This window comes from Acomys minous (genome assembly GCF_964271855.1).
Source record: "Acomys minous genome assembly, chromosome: 16".
NCBI lineage: Eukaryota > Metazoa > Chordata > Mammalia > Rodentia > Muridae > Acomys > Acomys minous.
This window is the reverse complement of record NC_140498.1, coordinates 23,668,294-23,690,312: the sequence shown is the minus strand read 5'-3', so window position 1 is coordinate 23,690,312 and position 22,019 is coordinate 23,668,294. Positions and strand designations below refer to the sequence as shown.

Here is a 22,019-nt window from a genome sequence, read left to right as displayed (position 1 = left end):
AAACTAGTTGATGGACTCCTGGAAAGTTCTTGAATCTAGAGAGCTCTGACCTAATAATTTGATTAATTATTTGATAGAGTGATACTATGTTGGCTTTATTGAGAGGCAGTGAAAAGTAGGAGACAGGACCAAGGTAGAGGAGGCAGGTCACTGTGAGGTATATCCTTTTAGGACTATAGAGATTGCCCTGGCCTCTATGTCTTCTTTCTCTCATTCTTTTCTCTACTATGGCTTCTCTGCCACAGTGGATGCAAACTATGAGAAAAAAAACCTTTCCTCTTTACAATTGTTCCTAACAGGTAATATGCCATACTGATTAGAAAGCTTACCAAAAAGCTTCACCCCAAGGACTCACCCTGGAATCCTGACCAGCCTGGCCATCAGTTACCACTTGTGTTCCTAAACAGGACTTAGGGTGTGGCTCAGTGGTAGAATGCTTGCCTAGTATATATGGGACTCTAAGTTGATTAGCAGTACCAAAAGAAGTAGGGGAGGTGGCTCATGTGGGTCCTTCTAAAACCTATCCCTTCTCCTAGAGATTCATAAAATTTCTTCCCTGGCCGCATGACACAGAGGCCATCTGGGAGAACTTTGCAATATGGCTTCCTCCCAGAGTCTCAGAGAGTGCAATGACACATAGCAGTTAGCTTTTCTTTATTACATAATTATTGTTGTTATTGTTATTTAAAGAGGATTTTATTATATATCCCTAGATGGCCTAGAACTCTGTATTACACCAGACTGCCTTTGAACTCACTGATATCCTCCTGCCTCTCCCTCTCAAATGCTGGTGTTAAAGGAGTGCACTCCCAGGGCCAGCTGACTTTTCTTGAAACCTATCTAATTAGCTATTTCCTCCATCGTTGAGAGGACTTACTTAACTCTTGCCTTTGTGACATTTGTTATCTTCCTCCCACAGCTGGCTAGACATAAGAAGAGACAGGCTTCCAATTTCTTTCCAAGTGAGACCTTTCCTATGCTGTAACCTCATCTCTCCCATGATGTTCTCTGGCTTATATCCTTTCCTGGCTCCCAGTGGGAACATAACAACTAGAGAGGAAATAGATATGGAATACATGGGTGGTACTGTCAAAGAACAATCCCTTGGCATTTTTAAAAATATTATTTTGGAGACAGGGTTTCCCATGTAGCCATGACTAGCTTAAGTCACTAGATAGAGCCTCAAAATTGCTGTGATGCTTCTGCCTCTGCCTCCCAAGCACTGTGATGACAGACATATGCCATCAGACTTGGCTTCTATTACTTCTGTTAAACATAGATAAGTGAGACTGAAACTACCTTAATCATTGAAGCATTGCTTTCCCTTTGTTCTGTTTGTTCCTGTCTCCTCAACAAGACCAGAAAAAATGGGAAAACAAAAGTGACAGCGCAGCATTGACCAATTTATAAGATTGTCCTTTACCAATTGCGTTTTAACAATGGATGTTAGTGGGGAATAGCCATTTATCTGTGATATTGATAGCCACCTCAGATACAGTAGTTGTTTGCATTTCTTTCTTAAGTGAAAGATAATTACGGGCTTCTATAACTTGATAAAAACTTTTACGGTGGAAAAACAACGCTAAACATTGAGTCCCGGTCTGAGATAACAGCTTCGATTATATGGAACTGCCTGTTTCTCCTTGCCAAACATAGCAATTTTTGAGCTTGAATTTTCAGATTTGTCTGTGTTCTAGGCACCTGGGTTTAAGAGCCTCAGATCTATGCCTGTACTCACTGTGCACATGGGCATTGGGACCAACTTCAGAACAACCTCAGGACACCTGCAAAGCCTAAGTCATTGACCAGTATTGATAACATTAACGATTCTTTCCTTCTGTCTCTGTGGTCTGAGTCTATAGTGCATGCCTCAATTAGTATCCCACCAATACTTTGTAATGGTCTCTGAGCCTTACAGACAACTTAAATAGTCATGCTATTTGCATATTTCTTTAATTTATCATTTCAATCCTATTATATGGCCAAATGGGTATTGAATATCACATACACAAAACAGAAAAACCTCGGTCTAAGTTTGTGGAATGCTGGGGAATGGAGGAAAAGGGAGGGAGAAGGTGAATTATGGAAAATGTTTTTGAAATGTTCAAAAAATAAAACTTACAGGTTTCATAGCCAATGACATTCTGTGGAATTGTTCTACACATGACCAAGAGGCTCATTATATGCCTCTCTCCATCTCTCCCTCCTTTCGAGTTTTAAAAGTCATTATTTGACATTTTTGTATCGTGACTCTGAATGCCTTTAGTTAACTGAACCCTGAAGCTATGTCAATTCTCTTGGTACTTTAAGCTTATAAAGCATTAGAAGCCAGTCTAAACTTACTTAGGAATGGACAGTAGAAAATGAAATAATGTATTTTTTTCAACTTATGTGGGCCTGATTGCCTTTGTGGGTCCCAATGATATATACAGATTTTAAATCTCACACATCCCCAAAGGAGTTTAGCTTTTTTATTTTAAATTAAAAAACAAAACAAAACAAGTACAATGTTCCAGGAAATGCTGATATATATATATATATAATATATATATATATATATATATATATATATATATATATAAAATTTCTGTCCACAGAAATTTTTGTCACAGAACTCTCTAATATTTTGGGGAAAAAACCTAAACACAGTAATATTATTTCTCAGTTGTTGTACAACATTCTGGAGATTATTTTTACCTCCAAACTGTTAGATGTGCTATCTATAGCAACTTAATAAAATCTTTCAAGTCTTTGCACCCATATTTGAAATTGCTTCCACACAATTTATGAAACAACATAGCCACTAGAAGGAAAATCACATTTTCATAAATGTAGTATAGAACCACAGAGATAAGTTGGGTCATTTGTTTCTTAAACTAAGTGGTGAGAGACACCCATTCGTTTTCAATCCTCAACCTGCGTCATTGACTCTTTTCTACGTATCTCAACCAAAATACCAATCATTTGCCATGGACAGCCTTACCTAATGCTCCCAGGTAATGTAATTACACTTTGTGTCTCTATCAGTTTGTTTCACTCCTCCATCCTAACAATTATCGTGTCACATTATATTTGGGGTTATATTTCTGTTGCATCCTCTTTAGCTGAGAACTACTTTAGTGATTATTTTCTGCACGCCTGCCTTCCAAGTGTTTGGTACATGGCTCCTTAGGAAGCATCCTACCATACTTTGTAAGTGGTCTCTGATCTTCAGGGACAAGGTAATCAATCAAACACCCTCCTTGTAAGTATGCATGAAGTAAGAGGTGATGGCATATATATATATGTGTGTGTGTGTGTGTGTGTGTGTGTGTGTGTGTGTGTGTGTTGTTTTGTGTTTTTTGTGTTTTGGCTTCTTGGTTCTTAGGACTTCTTAGGATACCTTCCAAGGCGTGAGGGCAAGCTAAGGTTTTCTAGATATCACAGTCTACCCAGCATTGTCTCTACTTTTCAGGATTTCATGCCTGGTGCTTCTGATTTTAGATTCTCATTTATAAGCCTCTAAGAATTAAAATCCTATGTGGAGTCTTCACAGTCATAACAAGCCCTCAGAGTAGTATGGACAGTCAAAGGCAACCTTTGTTCTTATAGAAAATACATATGCGAAGCCGAGGGGCCCATTTCCCATTTCAGATCATGAGCAGCTTGAGATCAGAAAAATCTGAACAAGGGAACATTGAACATATTCACACCCTGAGTTGTGAATTTATTAAAATCCAATTATAATTCCAGGTGAGTTCTTCTTATTTCAAGGGGCAGGCTCAGCGCTTAATATATTTTTGAGTATAGGTTCCAATCTGGAGCACTGTATCATTATTTCATAATGAGCCTGTGGGATAAAGTCGATACGCATGAACCTGCCATTGACCTAGGCTATTGTCATTGCCTTTCTCTGTGTAGTTAGAGGCAGCCCTCAGTGTGGATTTGAGCTCAGCTTGAGGGTCATCTACAAACATTTTCAGTAAAAACTTCAAAGCATTGGCCATAGTCATGTAAGAGCAAAGCAACACATCAGAACTCTGCAAAGAGGAAGGTGTTTCTCCCTTACTGGGAGCATCTAAGGAATAACTGCCAGAAGTCTCAAGTCTGCTTCTAGTGAACAAGTTAGCAAGAAAACCACCAACCCAAGGAAAGAAAACTCCCCAGTAGCCAAGAGCAAGAACAGGAGAGCCACTCCAGTGAAAAAATATGCTGAGACAGATGCCGTTTTCTCATGTTTGATTATCTGGGTAAGAAGAGGGCCATGGATATTTAACTTGATTATTTTTACAAGACAGTCCGGGTCCAAGTCTTCTGTGGTTTGCAGACATTTCTTGCTTTTACTTAATAAAAATCACTGAGAAAATATGTATATTACATTAAAAAGACTGCCCCCATCCCAATTTAACTGCAATGTGAACTTTAAAGGTCCATTCACTTACATCCGAAGCAACTCCTGTTTATAAAGCTCCTTTAAGATCTGTCAGATAACTGCATCTCCTAAAGTAAATCGCAATATATGACACCATATGACGGTAGGATGCTGACACTAGAGAATAGTAGAAAATGGAGATCATCTGTATAGACTTTATAACTCTTTTTAAAATTTAAAATTATTTTAAAAGAAAAAGTTAGAATAATATGGAAGGAATAGATATTTAGACCAAAAGTGAGTTGAGTCTCTGTAGACCCAGGGCTCCCTGTCTGGCTCAAGGCCATGGAATGAGTTTAGTGGGTTTCTGACCCACAACACAAGGTATTTGAACTCTGTTGGGTTAGTACTAGGGGTGGACAAAGATGCTACCCCCAAACAGTTTGGGGTATACATTCAGGAGTCTCATGTAGAGTACTTTGCTTCTTTGAGCCCAAAGACACAGCAGCATGAAGGTGGCAGAGGCCAGGGAAGTGGGCTTCAAGGTCAACATCCTTTGGCTCCATAGGCAAGGTCAGCATCACTTAGTAGCATAGAGGAAAACATCCTGCTACTCAATAAAGGGAAAATGCAAAACATGCACCAACAGTCTGGTCCAAGTTAGTCTGTGAACCACAATTGGGCATCTTTTCAGTTTGTCTAACAGGTATATCTATCCTATCTACCCTGAAGCTCACAACTAAAGAGAGCTAGGGATGAGGCTCAAGAGAAAAACACAAACTTACTTAAACTATTATAAGACTTTATTGTGATATGTATATATATATATATATATATATATATATATATATATATATATATATATATATATATATATTATATCTCACACCACATGCATTATATACATACATACACACAGAGTAATCTGATTGCTTTGTTATGAGATGAAAATTTTGTAGATAACATGGTCATGTTGCAATGTCAAAAGGCTGGTCATGCTACAAAATACCAATGAGAAAGAAATTCTAGAAAGGAGAAAAGGCTAAACTATGATATTTTTTTATTTTGTATTTTCAACTGGACTCAGGCTCCCATAATTTGGACAAAAGGGACAAACAAAACAACAGTGCCAGAATAACATATGGAAATATTTGTTATGATGTCTGTGCTGTTCAGCCTTATTGCCATCTTGATACAGTCTAGAGTAATCTGAGAGGAAAAGCCTCAGTTGAGGAATTATCTAAATGAGTCTGGTCTGCAGGCATGCCTGTGATAGATTATCTTGGTTATTAACTGTTGTAGGAGGCTCCAGTCCACTGTGGGTGGCACCATTCCCCAAGCAGGTGGTCCTGGATGTATACAGGAACTATTTAAGCATAAGTGAGTGATTTAGAGGGCAAGTCAGCAAAAAGCATGCTTCTGTGGGTTTTTCCTATGACTCCCTTTTTAAGTTTCTGCCCTGACTTCCTCAATGAAAGACTGTGCCATCAAAGTGTAACCCTTTCTACCCCAAGTTGCTTTTGGTCAGAGTATTTTGTATCATGGCAACAGAAGGAAATAAGGATAATTCCTATTTTAAAAACCCCATTACTTTGAGCATCTGTGAACTTTGCCCATTATTTTGGAATAGGCAATGAATATGCAGTCTTTACTTGAAGTCTTTATATTGTTTCACTATACTTGCCTTTCCTCAGGAGTTTTAGAGAGTACATATTCTAATTTAAATTTCCAGGGCTTCTCTTAGACTTTTAGTAGACAGTGAAAGCTTATCTCAGGACACTATGAGCAAAACACTGTCCTGTGTTCTTCATGGACCAGATCTTCAGTGTGGATGGATATATCACATATAATTAGACATATAATTAGAATAAAACACATATAATTAGAATAAAGTCATACCACAAGGACATATACAAATAAAAAGGGCATATGTATATGCCCTTTGGTATGGTTTTATTCTAATTATGTGTGCTTATGAGCAGCTAATGCTAATTTAATATAACATAATAATGATTAAATGAGGGTAATTAGCCTTTGTGTCTCCTTAAACAGTGGTCACTTCTTATGCTGGCAATCCTTGAGGTCATCTTTTTGGGTTCCTTATAAAACATGTAATGGGTTGTGACTTACAGCTCTGTATACTGCCCAGTATAACATTAGAACACACTTTAATATAATGTGTATGATGTTTATTTGGTATGCAGTATCAAAACTCTCCTGATCTCCTGTACCTTTCCCTTGTTACTTATAATGACCATTATCCTACTCTGTATTATATACAACCTGCTAATTTTAGATTTACCATATGAATGAAGTCACATACTATTTGTCTTGTGTGTCCGCCTTATCTCAATCAAGGCAATGTCCTTGAGTTCATCCATGCTGTCACGTGTTGCCATCATCCCTTTTTTTTATGGCTTTCGTGTTTCAAAAAAATAAGAATTATTATAAAAGTAATTTTGATAGAAATTCAGAAAACGGAGCCAGGGAGCCACTAAGACATAGGGCTTATGCATGACTCCACCTGCCAACTGCTGTAGGGGTTGTGAAAAATGTCACATTGAGCATCACTAACACAGGAATCGCAAGGCAATGAATGCCTTTGTATTCCAAGCCTCAGGATGTACATCACTAGGTGATTGGACTCTAGCTTTATGGGCATTCAGCTCAAGGTACCCATTCTTTGTTTGCATTCTCTACAGTCAATGGCCCATGTAAGCTCAGACTTCCCCTGCTATCTAAGCTTGGGTGCCTGAATAGTTATTCTTAAAACTCTTCCTGATGCTGGCTTGGAGTTAAAATGCAGTGACATTATGCATCTGCCACATTTTTTTTCTTATCCTGTAGTAACTGTGAGAGGGCAGATACCTGGTGTATTACTGACTTCATCACACATGTGCAAATATGCACACACACATACACACACATACATACAGTGGTAGGACAGTTGGGTTGTAAACCACAGCTCCCCCTTATTTGGGTGTTTTTCTGGAAAAAGTTCTCCTTCCCCAATAATTATCCTCTTTTCTCTTAATCTATTTCCCTCTATCCTGAGGGAGTATACATTTTGAAGAAATTCTATGGGCTTGGGCATAAAGTCATGTATTTCTCATGGCTGAGAATGTGTTTCTGTTAAGGGAACACAGGTTCCCCTGTGGCTGTGGCCAGTTCAGCAAAGCACAGACCCACAGCCTACATTGTGAGGGAGTAGTGCCACCTATGTATGCAATGCAGACGCATCGGTTACAGTCGATATCTGTTATGAGGTAGTTCACCCGTGTTGCCTGCCCTCTTCTGGTGATTTGCCACTGGTGTCAGGCCAAACAGTTACCAAGAAAGGCAGTGTTCCCTGGCTTTGATCCTATCTTAGATCCTACCTTAGAAAGTACAGTTGTCTTTATACCAACACACCTTTTGTAATGTGGTTCTCTTGACTGTCAGCATCTAGCATGATTTTTAGGCTATATCTCTATGGCCATCTTGTCTGTATATTGTTCTTTTTTATTTTCCATAGTTGGTGGCAACTTCATAGCATTTCAGATGCTTCTCCTGCTAAAACCACACACTCATATCCACATTTGAAGATCAGCTCCAATACAAAGGATATCCACAGAATTCAGCCCCAGCACCATACTACTCAAGTAATTGACATTCTGTTACATGGAAGAAACACTTGAATTGGGTATAGACACCAACTTCTTTTAGGTAATACTTTTCAGGTGGCTGATCAACACCAGTTGTGATTCATTTTCTAACTGTATTTATTTGTAGTAGCAAGAAAAAAGGCAGTAAACAGACATTGTCAATCCTGAAATCTAATCACCAATCACCTTTATATCTTTACAACTTCTCACCCTAGACCTTTAGTTCCTTAAGTACTCAGAAAAAAAGATTTAAAAAATTATTGTCTTCAGCAATTCTCCAGTCTCTATCAGTTAACATATTTTATAAAGTAAATGTCAAGTTCACTCAAAATGAGTGTTTGGTCAGCCACAGACAGGAAACAGCCACCGGACCTATGCAAATCGAAGTCGGAAGCTTACCTGAGTTCCTTGAAGGGGTCTGCTCTGACATTGGGTGTTTCTATGGATTTGGGGAAGACTGTGCCTTCAGCCCCTACAGAGAAAAGACAAAAGCAGACAGATGTTATGCATGTGAGGTCACCCAGGGCATCTGCAGCACACAAACTGATTGGAGCTCAGAGTGTGCATTTTGCCACACTTGAGGAGGGCTTCTGACAGGACGGTGTTAAATCAGTTCCTGCAAGCAAAACTTTAAAGAATGAGAAACAGCTCTTGTTACATCCAAGTGAGGCCGGGTGGAAAATTCCACCGGGGTTTCCAGGTTTCTGGAAAAAACAAAAACAAACCAACAAACATTTTAATTAGAATACAATTACATTACTTTTATTTCTCCCATTTGTCTTCTGAGCCCCCTGTGCGCCGCCCCCTGAAACTGATAGCCTCTTTTTTCAAAAAGGGAAACATCTTTAACAACATCCCTCAAAACAGGAAATGTTAACTCTTGTCTCTTATAAACTATTAATGGCCTTCTGACTGGAGTTTGGAACTAGAGCAGCTGAGGACCTCTCCCTGCAATGCAGTGCGGATTGTGGAACACACGAGGTTAGATGGTAGTGTTTGCCTCGTGTCAAGCTAAAGTGTTTTTCTTTTCGGTAAATAAAGCTCTGCATTACCATTTTGAAAAGTGATGCAAATGGAACATGATGAGAGATCACTGGAAGGACATATTTCTATACTGAGTGGTAACGTCGATCCCCAGCCCAGTTGGGGCATTCATCTCTTGCTTGAGCACTCAGCCTTCATCTGTACCACTTGTCAACATCAGCTGAGCTTTTCAAGCTATAAAAATAGTGGTTGTCTGGTTTTATATGCTCCCTAAGAGATTGAAAAATCATTTAACCTGCAGCGTACCAGGGACAGTTGCCCTGGATATTAGCTTTTCTTTTTTTTTTTTTTTTCATTTTTTTTATTATTAATTTATTCTTGTTACATCTCAATGGTTATCCCATCCCTTGTATCCTCCCATTCTTCCCTCCCTCCCATTTTCCCCTTATTCCCCTCCCCTATGACAGTTCCTGAGGGGGATTACCTCCCCCTCTATATGATCATAGGGTATCAAGTCTCTTCTTGGTAACCTGCTGTCCTTCCTCTGAGTGCCATCAGGTCTCCCCATCCAGGGGACATGGTCAGAGGTGAGGCACCAGAGTGTGTGAGAACGTAATATCCCACTCTCCACTTTACTGTGGAGAGTGTTCTGTCCATTGTCTAGATCTGGGTAGGGGTTTAAGGTTTACCGCCTGTATTGTCCTTGTCTGGTGCCTAGTTTGAGTGGGACCCCTGTGCCCAAATCTGCCTATCATAATGTTCTACTTGTAGGCTCCTAGGACCCTCTGGGTCCTTCTACTTTGCCTTTCTCTCATGAATCTCACATCTAGAGTCCCACTAGAATGTCCTCTCCTCTGTCTCTGTTTCCTGGTAAGTGAAGGCTTTCGTGGGACATGCCCGTTGGGCTAATATGCAGATATAAGTGAATATATACCATTTGAGTCTTTCTGCTTCTGAGTTAACTCACTCATTATGATCATTTCTAGCTCAATCCATTTATCCACAAATTTTGGGAATTCCTTGTTTTTAATAGCTGAATAGTATTCCATAGTGTATATGTACCACAGTTTCTTTATCCATTCTTCTACTGAGGGACACTTAGGCTGTTTCCATGTTCTGGCTATTATGAATAGGGCTGCTATGAACATGGTTGAGCAAATTTTCTTGCTGTGTGCTGGAGCATCTTCTGGGTATATTCCACGTACCGGGGGCAGTACCCTGTGCTTTGAAAAAGGTAAGTGCTTCGCACCTGGTATATGTCTATGATACTGTTAAGAATATTAGAGTATTTCACACTCATGTGCAACTTTCTGGAATTCTCTTGCATGTTTATTGCCTAGAAACTCCTCCTTTGTAATTATTACTCTAAATTTAGATTTATCCTAGTATAATGATATGTCTAGAAAAATGAATTTTTATTAATATATGTAGGAACTGCAAAAAAATATTCAATCCTATGATAGCAGCAAAAGACCATTATAAAAATAATCAAAAATAATACTTTGGCCTAACATTACACATAGCTATTTGAGGAATGGCTTGATGATTAACATAAATTTAAAAGTTAACAATTTTGACTGACTCCTATAGATTCTGTCACATGCACTAGTCCATATTTCTTGCAGCAGCCTCATTGCATTGGCACCATCAGTGGGCAGAAACATTAAGTGTAGGCCACTTCAAACCTTTCTCAGCCTAAAGATGTTCTTGTGGGTTTGCCTCTGTGGGCACATGTGTGCTCAGGTATGCTCACCCATGTATGCTCATGTAGCAACTAGAGTTGACATTGAGTGTCTTCCTCAATCTCTCCACATCTTATTTATTTTTGACCAGGGTCTCTCACTGAACTTGGAGAATGCTGCTGTGGCTAGACTGGCTAGCTAGTAAGCCCCTGGAATCAGTCTGTCTCCACCTCCCAATGCTGAGCTTACAGATGTATGCAACCTAGTCTAGCTTTCACATAGGGACTACAGATCCAAATTCAGGTCTCCATGCTTGCACTAACAAGCACTTTGCCCACTGAGTATTTCCACAGCACTGACATATTTCTTGCTTTTTAAGATTCCATATCATTTCAAACACATTAAAATATATGCATAATAAAATCTACAACTTGTTATGCAAATTACATAAGAATGTTCAAAGTTTTGTTATGCATAAATTACTAATTTTGCCCCTGAGACTTCCTCATTATGTTTTTGTATAACTGTAGAATGAATTAACTTTTAGACTAAAGTGTAGCTTTTGTTAAACATGCACTAAATTTGGTTTTGAAGAGTGCATTAATTATTTTTTCTTTACTGTGACCAAAGGTTTGGCCACACAGGGCTATCCAGGGTTCTAATACTGTGACATAATGTTGTCATACATGATGCAGTCTACATATATGTTTGGGCACATTTGTCAGTATCCCTGTAGCACAGGTAGCTCATGGGCCACAGACTAGATATGGTTGTGTCATGGTCTGCGGATATGGTTCCTCACAGTGGAGAAGGCATGATGGAGGAGCTTGCTCACACCTGGGAAGTTCAGGCAGCAGAGGCAGTGGGATGCCACCATTCAGGTGGCCTTTTCCCCTCTTTTTTTTTTTTTCCAGACTGAGGCCCTAGCCTTCAAGAGAGAATGGCTCACATTTTATTCTATAGTTAATCCTTTCTAGAAAGTCCTCATAGATAAAACCCAATGAATGTTTCTCTTATGCCATTAAGTAGACAAAAGAAATGAGTCATCACAATTAGTATACATTTCACATCTTTAGCTTTGCTGAGATCCTTGGAGAGGTATGTGGGGCTAGGTGCCATAAAATTGCTAAGGATTAAACAACCCCACAAAAGTCGCATGATGATGCTTCTTAAGCTATATGAGGCCCTGGGCATATCCCAAACCACCTCCTGTTCTGGCAAAGCCATACCACTGAACAGGGACTTCCTTTTGGAGCTCTGAACTCTGTGGATCTTAGTCCCAGAAGTACAATGAAAAGTTACAGTGCTGTATCTCAGTAAACTAAGGAGTTTGGTTATACTGTTGGTATATTTGCATTCTAGTTGAATCTCTTCCCCCCAAAAAAATTCTATAAAAGCAAAAAAGAATATTACCTCTTTTCTAAGTCAACCTTAATCGTATATACAGCAACTGTTCCTATCTGTGGTCAGCCTCCACTATGTGGACTGTTACTGAAACCATGACTCACGGTGTCTGTCTACTGCCATGCACATGCCTACCTTCATACTGTAAGACATCTGGAGCCTTGGGCGACTGTGCACAACATGTATACACAGTAGGACAGAGGCTACTTTACATCAGACTAATCACTCAAACTTGAAGAATGGCATTTTCTTTTAAAATGGCTTTCAAATGCCTGGCCAGTCTTTCTGTCCCATTCAAACTCTGACTGAGTTGCTTCTTCATTAGCTGAGGATGATGATCAAAATTCACCCCCTAATTCACCTGTACACCTGGCTTTACTCAGGTCATGGAGAAGCTACTTAGACAGAGCTCATGGCTCCATGACAGAGTCACGTAAAACTTCACATATTAATGATCCATAGAAAGGACATAGTCTCTTCTGGACACTAGAATTCAGGGCCATAGTTTTCTCTAATCCAAAAATACCTTTGCTGTTCCTTGACTAGGCGAATGTCTTTTTCTCTGTCATATTTCCATTGTCCAACACAGCCAAAGGCAAACAGTAAGCACTCAACATTATAAAATGGCTATAACATTTACTTGGAATCTGACACACACCACCTAGCATTTTTATGTGTCATGCAGAGCAGACATTGTTCTACATCTTTGACTTGTCTTACGGTCTGTGTAAGTAGGTGTGGCTTCCCTGGGCTGCTACTGGAATTGTTTCTGTTGATGCTGTGATTCCTTTGGGAAAACTGATTTTTTTTTGTCATAAAATTCCTTACACAATACCATATATTTTAAGTACAATTCAGGATATTATTTTAACTCTACGTATAAAACAACAAACATTGTAATAAAGGAATATGGTAAAGGCTACAGAAAAACATGTCTTTAAAGTCAAAGGTGATCAGGGGCTGTGAGCCCCCCCCATACCAAACAACCAATTACTTAAAGCCTGCAGCTAAAATTCACAGGGTCCCATAACCACACTTGCAGTGGCTGCACATGCAAAGACTTGCATGTACATGTGACTATTGACCCATATTTAGCTCCAGGGCCCTAGCACCTTGCTCTGTGCAGGTGAGGCTACTGTAGTTTGAATATCAAATCCTCTCTCCCCTCACTTATATGCTGAATGTTTGGTTGCCAGCTCTTGGTGGCAGTTTGGGAAATTGTAGGAGGTTTAGGAAGGGCTTCTAGCTGAAGAAAGTCGAGCCAAGGGACACGTTGTTTGAGGCTATGACCTGTTTTAACTGTCTGCTTTTGATGTTTCTGCTTCCTGCCTGTCATGCAATGTACGTCTTCCGTTCCCATCTCTGACTGCCACAGTGTTCCGCCTCACATATTTCCAGAGACACAGAGCCAAATGACCACATGCTGAACCTTCTGATGTTGTGAGCCATGGTTGTTTTTGTTAGTGGTGTGCAGCTAACTAGTTAACACAGGGAGATGCAGCCTCTACTGGAAAGCAAGGCAACACGCACCAGAGGGGTGTCTGGAAAAGGGGACTCCGCGTGGGAAGGGAGGTAAAAGCAAGATGCCCACACTTCTTTACCATTTATTAACTAATCCAATAATCTCAAGTTCTTCTGTGCTGGGACTTGGCCAATGGGGTGCTCATGTCCTACACACCTGTGGCCATACTTCTAGATACGAATTTCTACAGAAAGACACAAAGGTCTCTTGTTTGCTAAGGAACCTTGAACATGACATATAACACCTATGGTGTTCAGTTCTCCTATTGGAAAAGAAAGAACACAGGCTGTCAAATGGCCCTATGGGCAAATCACTTATCATGGAAAGCTGAGCACCTAAGGTCAGCTTGGAACTCACCTTAGACAGGGAGATTTTTATGTTTAATATATAAGATATAAGGCAATAAGATAATAAGATAATAAAATACCAGATGCCAGATATTATATTATAGAGGAGTTTATTATATGATCATGAGGAGAAGGAAAGGGGAAAGGGATACCCCAGAGAGAGACTGAGACTGAGACAGAAGAAGAGAGAGGAGAGAGAGAAAGAGAGGAAGAGTAAGGGGGAGTAGAGAGAGAACCAAGAGGAGGGTTTGTCCTTTTATATAGCCCTGGGCAGGGCCACGCCCCCATGGCAGGTAAGCAATGACATCACAGGTAAGCAGACTGAAGCAGAACCCTAACAGAGACCCTACTCAGGGACAATGCCTTGAGACCCCCAACATGCATGCTGTGGTATAAGCACACCTTATGGTGAGGAGACTGGGTATCTTATAGGTATACAATCTGTATCTTGGAGATATGGAAAATTGTTCTGTAGTTACATAGCTCAGGGGCCTGGGGCAGGACACTTCAGTTCAGCCTCGGTTCCAGACCAAGTGCTTTCTTACATCTGTTACAGGTGATGTCTTTCAGCAGACTCGTCTGCCCTGTGCCTACTTCTCTTTCTCTGAGTGTGAACAAATATCAAGGATCATGTCGTCAAATAATGCTTGCCTTTCAAGTCCCAATTTCATGTCTTCCTAAACCTATTCATACTTGCAATGAGATGAGATGGTAACATTTTTAAAAAAGACCTTTTATTTTTGTGTCCTACCAGGTTCCTGATTTCTACATTTCCCACTTTTCCAGACAGCTATCCATTGAGATAAATATACAATGCTGTCCTCAACCCATTCTTGGATGACATACTATTCTTGATTTTATTATTTCAAAAAGGCTCCTATTAAAATGATACCCACTGATTCTTTCTTTTGACACAATATAATTTACAGGCAATAAATGTTCATAAACAGTTTGACTGAAAAATCCATAAAACCATTTCAGCTTTATTTTAAGTTCCATTTAATGTTCCTCGAAAATGATTTCATCGATGTGTCCCCATTAGCTGGTTCTCTGCCCAATAACTTAATTCCATGCAATCAATCAGAAACTTATAAAGCATGTGACAGGGTCTATCTAAAGTATCTTAATACACCATAAAGATCAGCCCAGTGGCTCTTTTCCCTACTAGCTCAGGTAGCGGGTACACTTGTAAAAATATCTTGAATGTACTTTGTTACCATAGTAACAGAGGCATAGCATCTCTAGAGAGAACACTCAAGTTCAGAGCTCAGGGTTGCCACCGTTTTCTTTTGAGGACTCCTGCATGCCAGGGGACCTGAGATCTAGTCTTCTATTTGTAATGTGTAAGGTGTAAGGCATAGTACACAACCTCTCTAGGGATTGATTTCCTCAGCTGTAAAATGAGATGAGTGAAGTGGTACTTTCTAAATCTAGCGTTCTGCGAGGTCACCATCTGATATAATCAGACTTTTATCCTTGCTCACTTCCTTTTACTCAGAGAAATGAACTCTAGAAAAAAATACATACATTTATATGTTTTGCTGTGTTGTATTTTGTGGTGCTAGCAATTGAATGTAGGGTCCTGCATATGCTAAGCAGCTATACTTAATTGGCAGAATAAAACCAAGAGAAAATAAATCCTGTAAGATATGAACTAAGGGGAAAGCAACATTTGTTATAGATGGAAATAATGAAGCAATCAACATCATATACAGCTTTTTAAAACCCTGAAAAGTGAGTTGGAAAAATCTAGAACTTAACATCGGTTCTTCTGGACTCCTTTTCTGATTTGCCAAATAAACAAATCAAACGTCCCTTCAACCATATATACCAAGGAAAATGTGGTGTTTTGAAGTTATATAAAGTAGGAATGGGTGGATTCTTTGCTTTGCAAGGTCCCTTGTGGTTGTGTTCTTTTACAATAGTTGAAGTAACTAACTCAATGGAAAAATCCCATGATTCAGGAGAAGATTATGGTGTACAGCTAAACCCAAAGTTCGATTCATTCAGCTTGTAGCCTTGAAGACCTAATGATGTAGGCCTTAGAAGCAGGGACACACAGTCCCAGGCTGGTAAGGTGGACTATCCTCCACTATCATATTCTGACTAGTTGAAATAATTGGTAACTAAGTGAGCTCATAAATAAGACTATATATCCATAAAGTGCTAGAGACTTAGAAGACAGATCTTTGAAATTTTCCTAAACTCACAACTAGCAGACACGTTTTCTGAAGAACTGAAGTTTGCTGATATCTGAAATGTCATTAGCAATGAACACACCAAGAGAGGGATGTAGCAATACCAAAGAATGCACAAAGGCTGGAGAGTTTCAAACCATAACTAATAACGACTGTGTAGTTAGGTCATATTTAGCAAGAGGCAGCCATGATGGGAAAATAGAGAAAACCCAGGTTCCAGGGAGTGCAGTTTTCTAGAGAGTAAATTAATTATTTATCAAGAGATATAATTTGATCAAACTCAGATTTTTAAAACAATGTGTGGCTACATTTTGTGGACTGAATGTTTACATTAACCACGTAGTGACATGTTGAAGTCTTAACCCACATTGGGATGGAAGCACAAGATGGGGCAGTGGAGAGAATGCTGGGAGTGCATTGTCAGTTTGATACAAGCTAGAGTCATTTTGGAAGAGGGAACCTCAATTGAGAAAATGTGCCAACAGACTGGCCAGTGGGCTAGCCTGTGCTGTGTTTTCTTCATGGATGGTTGATATGAGAGTGCCCAGCTCATTCTTTTGAGTGCAAGCCTTGGGTTGGTGGTCCTGGGTGCTGTAAGAAATCAGCATAAGAGCAAATACTTCTCCATGGCCTCTGCATCAGTCCCTGCCCTGACTTCCCTCAGCAATGGATTCCCTTATGTGGAAGAAGAATAGAAAAAATTGAGCCCCTTTCTGTCCAAACTGCTTTTGGTTATTGTTTTTTTCAATCAAAGCAATAGAAACCATAACTCAAGCAGGAGCTTGATTTTGAAGAGTTCATGAGGTTAGAACCCTGATGATGGAATTAATGTTCAATTAAGAAGAGATGCCAGATACGTCCTGTTTCTCTCATGTGCCGTCATCCGTCTGCTATCCCAGGATGAGACTCATAAGAAGAGACAGACTAGCACTCATCTCCCACATCCAGTGTAAGGAGAGCAGGAAGTTGGCTATCTTCACGCCAGGAAGAGGAGTCTGGCCCTCCTGACATCAGAATTCAGACTTCCTAACTACTAGAACCGCAAGGACTATATGTCGGCTGCAGAGCCATGCAGCGCATGGTGGTGACAGTGATGCTCAGATGTCATTGCTGCAGTATGGACAAGGCAATCACAGATGCAAAGAAAGAGGGCAGAGGCCAGGGAGGAGAGGGAAGGCTGAGCTAGAGAACCCACAGTGAGGAACGGGAGCGGATAGCTGATGAGATGCTCAGGAGGGAGCTGCCGGGAGCGGCCAGTGCACCGGGCAAGAGGAGATGGGAGGGTGATCACACATCCCAAGGAAAGACCTAAGGTGGATGTTCAAGCCAAGTTGACAAAAGTGTTCAAGGTTAGCCAGCGATGGCCACAGAAGCCATGTACATATACGCCATATACAGAAGCCATATACATATTTGCCATATACAGAAGCCATATATTCTTGAAATGATATCCACACGAGTATTTGATATTTTAGTAACCAATTCTAGCTTTTAGTTTTTTCTATGATGAAGCAAGAAAAATAAGACAATTTAAATTAAACTACCTGCTCCACGTATAAGAATTCTATATTTTATTAATGTTAAAATAGTAATAACATACTCTAGTAATTAAAGAAAATCACAGATAGTTAACTGAAAATGAATGTACTCTGTGAAAAAACACTTTTCTGGTTACCTTAAAGTTTTAGATTAAAAGGTTTTCATATAACTATCATTGTTAGAATTCTTTCTAGAACACATGTTATAGTTTTCACCTAAGTCCAGAATATTGAATATGGAAAGGAGCGAGGTGTGGTGGTGCATGCCTGTAATCCCAGCACTCAGGGAGGCAGAGGCACACAGATCTCTGTGAGTTTGAGGCTAGCCTGGTCTACAAAGTAAGTCTAGGATAGCCAAGGGTACACAGAGAAACCCTGTCTCAGAAAAAACAAACAAACAAACAAACAAAAAACAAGCAAAGAAAGAAACAAACACCCATGAAAACAGTTTGATACTCAAAAATAATATTCCTTAGATTTGAGACTGGTATCTTCTACAGTCCATGGTAGGTTTTGTCAGACAATAATCTCAGAAAATTCCTCAGAAGCAGCTGCTTTTTAAAAAATAATGTAATTTGGTGTGTGTGTGTGTGTGTGTGTGTGTGTGTGTGTGTGTGTGTTTAAGTACAAATTTCTATGGGTTCACATGTGTGTGTCTGCACATGTAGAGGCCAGAGGTCAACTTCTGTTGTTGCTTACAAACTGCCCACCTAACTTTCTGCAGTCAGGGGCTCTCCCTGGGACTTCAGGCTTGCTGATGAGGCTGGACTGGCTTGTAAATTGCAGAGATCCACCTTCTTCTGCTTCCCAAGCACCTGGGCTTAGAGTCCAGTGCCCCCACACATCCGTCGCTTTTTATGTGGGTGCTGAGGATAAGAAAACCCAGGTCCCCAGGCTTCAGCAGCCAGCTCGACAGGCACAGCCTCTGCCCAGCCTCTGTGTTTAATTATTAGCATGAACTTTTGGCTTTCTCCTGAGAGCAACAGGCTGTCACATTTTTTTTTCAAGGAAATTCTGGGTTATATTTAGTCAGAACCATGAAAGGAGCTGAGAATTGGAAAGCACGCCAACGCCAAGCTTCCCCAACTTTTGGGACTGTGCACAGTGAGTACAGAGGCCACTGTCTCTAGGCCTTTGCAGACATGAACAACAAGCAGACTCTACATAGTCACTTTTCATGGAAAAGGTTGCTTGGGGCAGTTTTATTCCCGCTTGTCTTCCCTGGTGGTATTTATTAAGCTGTTAATGCAAAACATCTGTGGTTTGTTGTGAGCCGTTTCTAGGTTACACAGAAAATATTTCCTTTTTGGGGACTAGGTTGCTTTCTTCTAACCTAAATGACTAGGTAATTAATCCATTCAGCCAGTGTTTTCAGGAGGCCTCCCCCCCTGTTTATGTAGAGAAAACTGACTCAGATGTTCCTTTTTGTGGAACTTCAAGTTAATAATATTAAAAATGTTCATAAAGTTGGGGCTGGCACATGGGTAAAGAGCTGATAACCAATCCTGAGGATCTCACGTACCCGTGGGATGGAAGGATAGCATCATTTCCTGCCAGTTGCCCTCTGACCTGCACACATATGTTATGGCATGTATGTGCTTATACACACGAACAAATAAATATGAAAAACTAAGATTTAAAGTGTTAGTAGTATGTGTAATTATTCTAAGTATTGTAACATATTGCTATGTATCATGCTGTGTGCATGGTACAGTACAGGGCAAGTTTCAGCATCTTTACATTTCCAGGATCTTATTATAGCAGTGTAGTCACTTTATACAGCTATATGAGAAAAATTAACTTCTTGAGGGAAACTAGTATAAATAATGTAATTTCAATGCAGCTAGTATTGCCTACAAGCTGACAAGCTGACAAATACTGACTCTTAGAGGGTAGAATGGTTTGTATTTATTGTCAACTTGATGGGATGTAGAGTCATCCTGGAGACAAATCTCTGGCCATGTCTGTGAGGGGTCATCTCAATTCAGATGAGATGGGAAGACGCATGCTAAATGTGGGCGGCACCATTCCATTGGCTGGCGGCCCCGGGCTGCACAAACAGCAGAAAGCAAGCTGCAGAGGAGAAATTGTACGTCTGTTTCCTGACTGCAGCAGCTACAACATGACCAGCTGGTCTCCTGCTCCTGCCAACATGCCTTCCCCATTACGGTGGAGGAAACCCTTCCTTTCCAACATTGCTTTTGTTGGTTATTTTATCACCACATTAAGAAAAGTAACAAATACAGAGAGCCAAAAACTACGCACAGGTGTGTATGTACTCATATGTGCATACTGTAGTGTTTTATATATATGTGCATATTTATATATATGTATGCATGTATGTTTATGTATGAGGCATGTTTACATGTATATATGCCGGGCATATAGTAAAGTGCATTACAGCACACTGATGCTTTGCTATATTTGGTTGTGGCATCAAAATGTTCAACAGATGATGGATATGTTTTATTCATTGTGTTAGAAGATAATGAGAACAAGAAAAGAAGATAAGGCCTGAGAGATAACAGAGCTTCATTAACTGCTCTGAATATTAGTGGCAGAAAATAATACAATGAGTTCTATTTTAAGTGCTTTGGCAGTTTCACGGAAGCCGTCATACCACTGAAATGCACATTGTGAACATTTGTGTTGAGTGTGAAACTGAACAGCAATTTTAAGATTTACATAGAGAAACAGCCAGGGAAGTGATGGAGAGATACATAGCTTAACTAAACAAACTCTACTAGAGAGATCAATAGACTCAAATTCATGCTTGGTGTATCATTATGTCAAAATTGGAGGGAAAGAAAAAGAAAAGAATCATCGAAGCAGCAAGCAATCTCATTTCAGTTTCTTATGCCTCCACTTAGTTTTTATAGCAAATAACACTACACAAATAAATATTTCCAGCCCATTGGTTGCGTTCAACATGGCTGAAACATCTAGTGTAGGGTGTCTTCTGATGCAGGAGGTCATATGAATAGAGGAGAGAGGGACTGTGTGACCGCCATGACACAGAGCTGCATTCATGCTGCCCAAAGATGGCACACTGTGTGTTGCATGAATGTGACCTTGTATAGACACTGCCCTCCAGGCCTGCAGGGGACAGGTGGCCAGAATCAGGGGAAGTGGGGAGAAAGGGTGAGGGACAAAGCAGTCTATGCCAGCAAATTCAAGAGAGCATTGCTGTGACCTGCCCTTCCACCTGGGACTGAAGGGCATGTGGACTGCTCAGTGGAAACCTTCTCTCTCAAGTGTTTCTCACAGTGAAAGCAATCAACACCAAGGGAGTCAATGGAGGTTGAGAGACCTGAGGAGACAAAACAGACAGAGTTTCTAATGGTTTCCTTGCCACTGAGAAAGTAGCCAAGCAGGTGGGTGGCGATGCCTTCCTACAGAGAAGAAAATTGAAGTATTAATTGAGAGCCACAGAGAAACACAGTCTAAAATGTAATTGAAGAATCTTAAGAAAAATCATTTATCGGAGATAAGATGATGACCTGGAAAGTGAAAAATAGCAAATTGAAATCGTAATACAGGTGACAAAGCTTTCACAGAATTAAGGAAAGCACTTCAATGACTTTATTTCTGGATGTAATCATGTTAGGAAAGGAAGCCTTAAGGTGGGCGTACTTTGCAAGTGGCTTAAGGTGATGCTGATTTTGAGTTTATCCACTGACCCTATTGCCAGGATGGCCAGCACATTGCAAAAAAAAAAAACCAAAAAAAAAAAAAAAAAAAAAAAAACCCAAAAAAACAAAACAAAAAAAACCCAAAAAACAAAAACAACAACAAAAACAAACAAACAAAAAACCAAAAAAAAAAATAAAAAAAAACATTTCCCCCTTTCTCTTTCAAATAAAAGGGAAAAACTCCATTAATCCCCCAAATTAATGAGGCCAATGCCTCTAGCTACATAGCCACCTTTTCATACCCTCTTCAAACTACAGAAGACTGTATCCACCACACATCCTTCCCTAATGAGAGGGGGTACACGCTTCTGGAGAGGGGCACAGGAGAAATTTTACTGCCCAGAGATGGGACATAACAAAGGTGGCTGGTTCCACCCATGTCCCTTGTTCTTCTATATGATGCATACATGAAGCTGTAAGGGTCATCTTCCCAATCATGCAGGGTTTCAGACACCTAGTGGTTGATCTTGTCACCATAAAGCCACCAGCAGTTGCCTACTGTTGAACTGGCTCAGCCCCTAGGTCTGATTTGTTTGAACCACATTAAGGGAACTTTATGACTCACCATTGAAATTCAATACCAGTGAGTGCAAGGTGTACCAAGGGAGAGAAGTAAAGCAAATGGACCTTTCCGGTGGGTCATATCCTTTAAAACAA

General features: G+C 40.1%; 1 protein-coding gene and 1 long non-coding RNA gene across 4 annotated transcripts in view; one reads left to right on the top strand and one right to left on the bottom strand.

Annotated features, from left to right (window-relative positions):
• Positions 1-22,019, top strand: part of LOC311585807 — a 948,711-nt gene that overhangs the window by 4,022 nt on the left and 922,670 nt on the right. The window lies entirely within an intron of this gene.
• Positions 1-22,019, bottom strand: part of SGCD (sarcoglycan delta) — a 916,564-nt gene that overhangs the window by 96,437 nt on the left and 798,108 nt on the right. For all 3 annotated transcript variants that reach the window (XM_084761368.1, XM_084761369.1, XM_084761367.1), the window contains one exon: positions 8,395-8,467. In XM_084761368.1, the coding sequence (XP_084617494.1) occupies positions 8,395-8,467 (73 nt within the window). The remainder of the gene's footprint in view (positions 1-8,394; positions 8,468-22,019) is intronic.